The sequence below is a fragment of the Pundamilia nyererei genome, unplaced genomic scaffold, assembly GCF_000239375.1.
Source record: "Pundamilia nyererei isolate P.nyererei 1_Seehausen unplaced genomic scaffold, PunNye1.0 scaffold00122, whole genome shotgun sequence".
Taxonomy (NCBI): Eukaryota; Metazoa; Chordata; class Actinopteri; order Cichliformes; family Cichlidae; genus Pundamilia; species Pundamilia nyererei.
Genome location: NW_005187523.1, coordinates 1,902,981 through 1,911,701, shown reverse-complemented (window position 1 = coordinate 1,911,701; position 8,721 = coordinate 1,902,981). Strand labels below are relative to the sequence as shown.

The window sequence follows — 8,721 nt, the reverse complement described above, 5'->3', positions numbered from 1 at the left end:
TTTCTCTTCCCCACCTGTGTGCCTGAGAGCGGTATATTAAAGATATCTGGACTTGATGGCAACATACAGATCCAGCGTTAACAAGCTGTCTGAAATGCAACATTTAGAGCACGGAAAGCATCCATGATTGGCCACTGTGACATCACCTATCAGTTCTGGGCTCAGCATTAATGTTGTTGGTTTTTTTAAGCCAAACGTAACCATACTTGGACAAAAAGATGGAATGTTGACTTATGAGGAAATGCTAGCTTGCTTAGCAAGCTGTATCCATAAAGTGTAATGCACGGCTAATTACTGTTAATTATCAGTCAAGTAAAACATGAGAATTTCACACACAGAAACACAGGGGTGAAGTCCAGCTCAGTGACTCACCCAAATTCAAGCAGAGATAAAGCCTAGCAGAAAGTGATAGAGCTACCTGTGTCTGGGCAGCTGTCAGTCCAAACAGCTCAAAGAGGGGAACTATCCTTAAGGCAAAAGCATTTTTGCAACAAGTAGTAAACATGCTTTTTACTGCTCTAAAGTTGGGTATTTTAAATGACATCCTTTTGGAGACAGTAGAAGAACTTAAACACTAATAGGCTGTAAGCTAATGATAGTTATATAAGAGCAGATGCTGCTGGTGCAATAAACTGTACGTTTTACGTCCAATGGACGATGATCTGATTAGTCGACTAATCGCAAAAATAATCGGTGACTAGTCGACTATCAAAATAATCGTTTGTGGCAGCCCTAGTAGATTTTGAGCAGTTTTTAGGGTTGTTGTCTTGGTGAAATATCCAACCCCGGCACAATTTCAACTTCGTCACTGATTCTTGAACATTTTTTTCAAGAATCTGCTGGTATTGACTGGAATCCATGTGACCATCAACTTTAACAAGATTCCCAGTACCTGCACTGGACACAGAGCCCCACAGCATGATGGACTGCCACCAAATTTTACTGTGGGTGGCAAGTGTTTCTCTTGGAATGCTGTGTTATGTTTCCACAATGCACACCGCCTCTTCTTATGTCCAAATAACTCAATTTTAGTTTCATCAGTCCACACAGCACCTTATTCCAAAATGAAAGTGGCTAGTCCAAATGTGCTCTAGCATACTTCAAACGACTGTGTTTGTGGCATGTGCGCAGTAAAGGCTTCTTCTGCATTACTCTCCCACACAGCATCTCCTTGTGCAAATTGCGCTGAATAGTTGAACCTTTTTTTCAGGTCATTTGAGAGTTGTTTTGAGGCCCCCATGTTGCCACTCTTCAGAGAAGATTCAAAGAGGAGGAAAACTTGCAATTGGTTACTTTAAATACTCTTTGACTGATCATGATTGGATTCACCTGTGTATGTAGGTCAAGGGTCAATGAGTTTACTAAACAAATGTTGTGTTCCAATAATTAGTGCTAAAAGCATTCAAATCAATAAAATGGCAGGGGTGCCCAAATTTTTGCACCTGCCTAATTTTGTTTAAGTAACAATTGCACACTTTCTGTAAATCCTATAAACTTCATTTCACTTCTCAAATATCATTGTGTTTGTCTGCTATATGATATATTTAACTGAAATTGCTGATCCAAACAACCAATGATTTCTGAAGAAAAATCATGGAAATTATCAGGGGTGCCCAAACTTTTGCATACTACTGTATGATAGGGCCCTTATAGGTCAATCTCTACTATTGAAACAGGCAGGGCAGCTGAGAAAGACAGCAACCGCAGTTGCTGGGGACAATGTGATGGGACTAGTAGACCAGAAAACTGTCTCTGCCCCAGTTTGGGATTATGTTCCAATGATAAAGATGAACTAGACCACTGTTGAACTCTTCAAGCTCCAAAAGCAGTTTATTAACTACATGGTTTTATTAAACTGCAAGTCTGCCATCATTCCTGCTCTTACTACTGAAAGTGGTATTATAGTTCACTGCTGGGTGTACAGCAAAATAGTCTTTAATATTGTAAAGAACCTAGGATCAGTCAAAAGACAGCAGAACACTGACTCCTTCATGCAAACCCATTCAAAAGTGGCCACTTGCCTGTTCATGCAATATTACTATTTGAGCTCTAACTGGCCCAATATCTGAAGAAGATTCGTAAATTCAGAGCTTGAATTTTACTATTTGGATCAACAGCCCAAGTACATCAACTCATCCTGCCAGCATCTTGGAGACATTTAAGATATGAAGTCTTTTCACTGCCAGCTTTAACAGTTACTGAGCATGGTTGAGGGTAAACAAGCCTGCTTGACCTGCTGGCCAGCAAAAAAAGGAAAAAAGAACTGTTGAGAGTGAAAAGCAAGCCATCCGTCACTGAAGCATTACCAGACTGCATTACATTCAAACAAAACTCTCCCTGATGATTAGATTACCTGCCAAGCACAGATGGCAACTAATGACAGGCTGTGTTCAATAGCTAACCTAACAAAATATACCACTACCCTGAGGTATGAAATGTTAAATTGTTATATAGCACTCCTTAAACGTGACTTTCTACAATGCTAAATAATGGTAAGCTGGTCACCTTGGCCTTGAATAGATTTGCAACTTAAAGATCTAGGTAAATGGACAAACTTTCTACAAATATGCTGCATTCAGGCTAGCTAATTAGTTAACACTTTAATACTTCTTCAGTTAGACAAGTATGTCATAAATTATCCTCTATTATTAACAAAAATAATAATAATTAGTTCATCTTAATATATTACAAAAATACATGGGCGGATGAAGTATTCAGATTCTTTAAGTAAAAGGACAAATTTAATAGTTCTGTGCTTGTAAATGTAAGCATTAACCAAAAAAACAGCTTACAAAGAGCAACAATTACTCAATGCAGACTATATATATCTTTTTAATAATTTTAAGTGTGTTTTTAATTGCTTTCTGCATTAGCTGACTGTTCAGTTCAAAAACTGACATTCGACTACAACTTTTGAACATGACAGCTGGAACCAGCAAATGTTTGGAACCAGCTGTTTGACTAGTCAAATAATTGTTTTGGCTCTGGATACAATAGCTCCTAATAACTAATCAATGCACAACTTATGTGACACAGCTGATAAACACTGACCAACAGGGCAACACCAGTGTTTGCCTCACATATTAGGACATCTCTAGTTAATAAAACAACAACAAGTCTTAATATGTTCTGTGTAAAGAAAACTCGTCCTTAGAAAATCTGTCAGATAAATGTAGTGAAGTGAAACGTGCCATTTCCCTCTGAATTGTTGTGGAATATTAACAGAAAGGAAACACTGGAACACCTCACATCTCTACTGAGGTACAGTATTTACGGTAATATAGGGAGTTACAACCAGCCCAGTAATAACTTACCATGTCTAATGATATTAGGTGACAGAAAGCATTGTGACCCGGGTGGTCCGCTCCTACACAAACACCATTACTGACAACTGTTACCTCTGTGTTAGCTAACTGGTTGTATGCACAGAGTGCAGTTTTTAAATCTCCATTTTTAGCTGTTCGCACTTTATTAATATTAATATTATTATTATAACGTCCGACAGTACACAACAGCTTCATACCCACCTATACTACACATACATCACAGCAGCTAGCGTGAGTCCTGTCAGTTTAGCTACAAAGCTAACGTCGTACAAGATTAATCAGTAACCTTACTTCTTCCCACATGAACTGAAACGGAGACTACAGGCTTGTTTACTCGCTGTACGATCACTTCCAGGGAAAACACAACCTGGCTTGTTACCAATGACACGAACATCTGCCCAGCGTTAAAGGCTATGCAGCAGCGAGAGGGGGCTAGCGCTAGCACCTTTAGCATCGTTAGCTGGCTGCCACCCCCCCACCGGTGGTTTTGCAGGGGGCATCGGGTTTTCCAAAAAAAGAAAGAAAGGGGAAAACACAGAGCCACCGGCACGCAGGGCGAGGTGACGCCTTTACTTTGCGTTCATGTGTTCGTCCGAAGGCGTGAACCCAAGTGACCATACCTCAGGATGGAGAATAGGGACGCAGCCAGCTTCTTTCTCATATTCCTCCATAGCGTCGGCCATCTTGGTGGTGATGCTCGCTGAGCATTGTGGGAAACAGGAGGCAGTGCAGGGGGGAACAGTCGAGGAGGAGGGGAGGAAGAGAAGAGAGGATCTGTCAGAAACACTGGTGATGTACAGGTCACAGCACATAATAGAAAGGATGTCTAAAGTTGTACAGCAAAAATATATTTACTGTGATTTATTATGTTTCCTATAAAATTATTCGGGGTTTTTTGTGTTAGTACCCCGTTCTGGGGGTGGGAAGTGTAAAGATGATGGTTTGTTTTCCATCCATCCATCGTCTCATCTTTTTCAGGGTTGCTGGAAAAACCAGCAGCAGTACCTGCAGCAGAGTAGCACGTGATTGACTGCCACATTGATTTTGTATGTTTTAGTTACTATTTTTTCTGAGATAGGTTTACAATGTACAATATATATTTGTATAGTAGGATAAAAATTTATTAAATTGGATTTTTTTTTGTGGGCTACTAAAATTATACAAGCAGCCAGTAAAATGTCTAATGTACTGGTCTGGTGGCCCAACAGGGGGGAAGGATGTTAAACAGTGGTGACACTGCAGTCCTTTTACTTTTATGTTGTTTCTTTTTACATAACAGTAACATTTGAACTTACTGTTAACTGTTGTCATCTGTACCCATCAACTGGCACAGGTCTTTGTGATCCCCAGGTTTCTGTAATACTTGCAAATGACGGAGACATTTCCGTAGCATGTGGGACATCTGGTTGCCCTTCATTCTGATCAGCAGTGGAGCAGTGCATGGAGGAACATGATGAGCACTCCCAGAGTGACCTCTACAAAATGACCTCCAGCAAGTCACTGGTGTGAATGTCTCTGAACAAACCATCAGGAACAGACTTCGTGAGGGTGGCCTGAGGCCCAGTGACCTTTAGTGGGCTGTGTGCTCACCAGGCAGTCAGACTGGTGTTTGCTATAGGATACTGGCAGTCCAACGCTGGCGCCCAGTGCGCTCTGTTTTCAAAGTGTCACTTTCATTTTTTTGAGCAGTGTATATTGAAGTGAAAGTTAGCTTTTCAAATTTGAAAACAGGTTTTAGGATATACAGTCTTTATTTTTGCCATTTGTAATTACACACTAGTGTAAATAAGCCATCCTCCGGAAAGGTGAGTTCAAATACAAGGAACTCCCTGGGGGTTTCCTTCTAGGGCAAAATCTGATTTTGCAGACTCAGCTTATTAAATAGAAAACTCTTTCTAGTTCCACTTATTTGATTTGCAGTTTGATTAATTCAGTTTTTGCCATTACAATATTACCAACAATGTAACATCTTATTAGTTTTGAATCAGATCTAAAATCTGAGCAACTGTATGAGTTAAGTATATATATCCACCCAGCTGGTATACTCACAGTATCTCATGAGCATTGTAGTTTTCAGCATTTTTATAACATAACAGTCGTATAAAGAGAGAGAGATAGTTATTTATTAATTTCATTTTTTAATGAATCCTTTGCTTATCCTGGTAAAAATGTCACCGAGATTAAAAATCTAATTTCCAAGAGAGATCTGGCATCATGCCAGCAAAGGTGATTTATTAAGAATACATAATTCTTAATAAATCGAGATAAAAAAAATTTCCGGGTTGTAAATGGTCCAGTATGATGGTCCAGCAGGTTTACAACATTAGGAAATTGCTGCGGTGCTTCAGTGCAAACATGGTGTCATAAATAACACTTAAATAGACATGGAAAAAATAAAAGTAGGGATAAGAATTAAAAGTGCTACGTGGAAAGATATGTGCATGAGTGCAGGTGGTGATCAGTGCCAAACATGGAATGATGTAGTGAACACAGCGTAGGGTCATGTGTTAGTGGCGGGGACAGTCATATGGTTATTGTTCATGTGTCCAACAGCAGAGGGGAAGAAACTGTTCTTATGGCGAGAGGTTCTGGTGCGGATGGACCGGAGCCTCCTGCCTGAGGGGAGCAGGTCAAACAGGTCAAACATACTATTTGGTTTAGGGGAAAATCCATGATGACAAAACTGATTGATGGTCGAATTTTTATGTGAAACCATCGATGACACTACCGTTATACCGCTTTGCGCCTGTAGATGTTACCTGTCACGTGCACCTTTACCGAACCCAAAACTCCAACCACCACTAGATGTCACCGCACACCCAGGCATGGATACTTGCGGCTCCTCAATTGCAGCAGCTGCAATAATCATTGTAGTTATTACTGGGGGCAGAAAAATGATCAGCTACATTAAAAATAAGGTCGACCAAAAACACACAGGGGTGCTCATGGTAGTTGTGACTCACGAAAACCCGGCAGAGGTAAAGTTTGAATTGATCACAATTAATTAATGTGCACGTCTCCTTAACAAATTTAATCTCACCAAAAAGCATTACTATATAATAATAACCTGATGAGTTATATATACGAATTCCAATAAGTAGTGTTACCAGAGGCACCTGTAACTGTCAGCTGTTTGAAAGTGCACCAAAGCGATTACACGTTTGACACGTTTGCAAAGGGAAATCAGACGTTACCCGAGCAGAGGGGAATTTTCGAGCTGACGGGTCAAGTTATCCAGTAACAACCCGTACACGGGATATTAGCTGTTGGCTCTTCAAAATAAAGTCCCAAAGAGAGCCAGGGCAAACGTAAAATGATCAACTCTTGATGAAAATAAACTATAACTGTTTTATAAAAAAAACGATACTTTATTCACATATAAAACATTATAGGAGAAGGTGATTTAGAAAGAAAAACTGGACAAATACGATAAAGACAAGACAAACTTTTATTTGCCATGTGAAAGTTAAAAAATTGAAGCAAAGCGCACACTGAAGTAGATTTCATGAATTAAATCAAACAGATAGGAGACCCCAAACTGTCTTATTTGGATAATTTTGACTGAAATACGTAATACATAAATACATAACGCGGACGTCTTAAAAATTTTTAAATACCTTTTAGTTTGAAATCAGCGTCCGGAAGTCGTGCATTTTCCGGTTACATTACTTCATTTACCACAAAAACAGTCCTGATAGAATCGTGCAGGCACGCTGGTGGCTAACAAATAGACCGCGGACTGCTGGTAAATAAATATTAGAAAGTGTGTTAGCATTGTCAAAGTTGATTTTAAACATTTCAGACATTAAAACTGGACCTACGTGAAGCCAGCGGGCTGAGGAAACCGCGAGTCATCACTCGCTGACGCTGCCCAAAGACGAGTACCACCCGTAAACATTAACACATCTAAAGCTAACTGTTAGCAGACCGACACACGCCCCGGAGGACTGCTTTTAAATATTTACAGACAGCCTTTTCCTTTCGTGGCACAGCATAACAGGAGACCTCCGGTGGAGCCAAGGTAAGCTCAAACAAGCAAAGAAAAACACCGAAATGAAAGCTAACCCCACTGCCTGCTGTTGATTACAGGCGGCTAGCATAATTGCTAATTGTGTTTGTGGTTGACTGACAGCCGTGACTACAGACGGTTTGTGCGTATTATTGTGTAATAAATCAGGATTAGAGGTAGGGACCGTAGCAGCTCCCGCATCTTCATGCGCTGCACTTGTGCCCCCGGGATCTGTCCCAAATAAAACTCCACATTTAGCCTGTTGGTGTTAGTTAATTCAACGCGAATGCACCCCAGGGCAACGCGCTGAGTGATGAGGCTGGCTAAATTTGGATTTCCTGCCGCCCGCTGTATCCGGGTGATGTATGGGAGAAGCTGTGGATTATAAACCACACCAGCCTTTGCCACTTCAGCGGGTCTAGTGCTGATAATGTTGTTGCTTTTCTAACCCCCACCCCACCCCACCCCACCCATGCTGCCTTTCAGTCATATCTCGCTGCAGTGTTGGATGTCTGCAGCTCTGTTTCCACTTTCACTTGACAGGAGACAAGCACTGAAACAGGAGAATCACAGGGTAGTCAGACAAGCAATGCATCCGGTGGATCCTGGCGTGGTGTCTGATATCTGATATTACCATGTCATGGTGTCCACCTGCGATTTAACAGTGTTTTCTATGCCATACTCCTTTTTTTCTTGCTACTCAAAATATGCAGTGAGATGGTGAAATTATGTTGGGAACTAAATCTTGGGACCAGACTTGGCATCTGGCACTCATAAATTTATATTTGCAATATTTCCATATTTCCGTCCTGTGCCAGTGTGTATGTAAATAAGGGCAATCCCACACTTTCCATGGCAAACCTTTATTGAGGTGTGCAGTCCAAGGTCACGGGAGTAACCAGCTCATTTGCCAGTCAAAAGGAGTTTCCACTCAGACCTTTTTTGAAGCACTGCTTGTTCCCTGCACACATATGGCTTTCAGTTTGAATGCTAGTTCTACTTTGAGAGCGCAGGCATGATATTAATGCTGACATGCAGAGGAAAAAATAGAGAACTCATTTCACTTTTGTTTGTTTGTACGGTGATATAAGCGTCAGCAGTGCCTGGAAAAAAGGAAGCTGAGGTGATTTCCCACAGGTGTATTTCCGTGCGTGAAAAAATAAGTGGTTGTTTCTTCCTCAATAAGTCAGACATGTCAAAAATGAAGCCTAGAAGCCAGAATCGGCCAGGCAAGGATTCCAGCCCAGTGGACAGCCTTAGAAACTGTGAACAAGTACATAGATTTGTAACCATATATTTTTTAGAAGTTTTACAGCTTTTCCTATTGATAAAGACCATCTCGCCCCAACACACACACACACACACACACACACACACACACACACA

General features: G+C 40.8%; 2 protein-coding genes across 6 annotated transcripts in view; one reads left to right on the top strand and one right to left on the bottom strand.

Moving 5' to 3' along the window:
- zdhhc17 (zDHHC palmitoyltransferase 17) overlaps positions 1–4,030 on the bottom strand; it is a 35,045-nt gene extending 31,015 nt beyond the window's left edge. For both annotated transcript variants that reach the window (XM_005742673.1, XM_005742674.1), the window contains exon 1: positions 3,947–4,030. In XM_005742673.1, coding sequence (XP_005742730.1) covers positions 3,947–4,009 — 63 coding nt within the window. In that variant the 5' untranslated portion in view covers positions 4,010–4,030. The remainder of the gene's footprint in view (positions 1–3,946) is intronic.
- Positions 4,031–6,986: 2,956 nt separating this feature from the next.
- The window catches only part of osbpl8 (oxysterol binding protein-like 8), a 94,861-nt gene continuing 93,126 nt past the window's right edge, over positions 6,987–8,721 (top strand). For all 4 annotated transcript variants that reach the window (XM_005742668.1, XM_013913260.1, XM_005742666.1 and 1 more), the window contains exon 1: positions 6,987–7,347. The gene's annotated coding sequence lies outside the window, so the exon portion shown is untranslated. The remainder of the gene's footprint in view (positions 7,348–8,721) is intronic.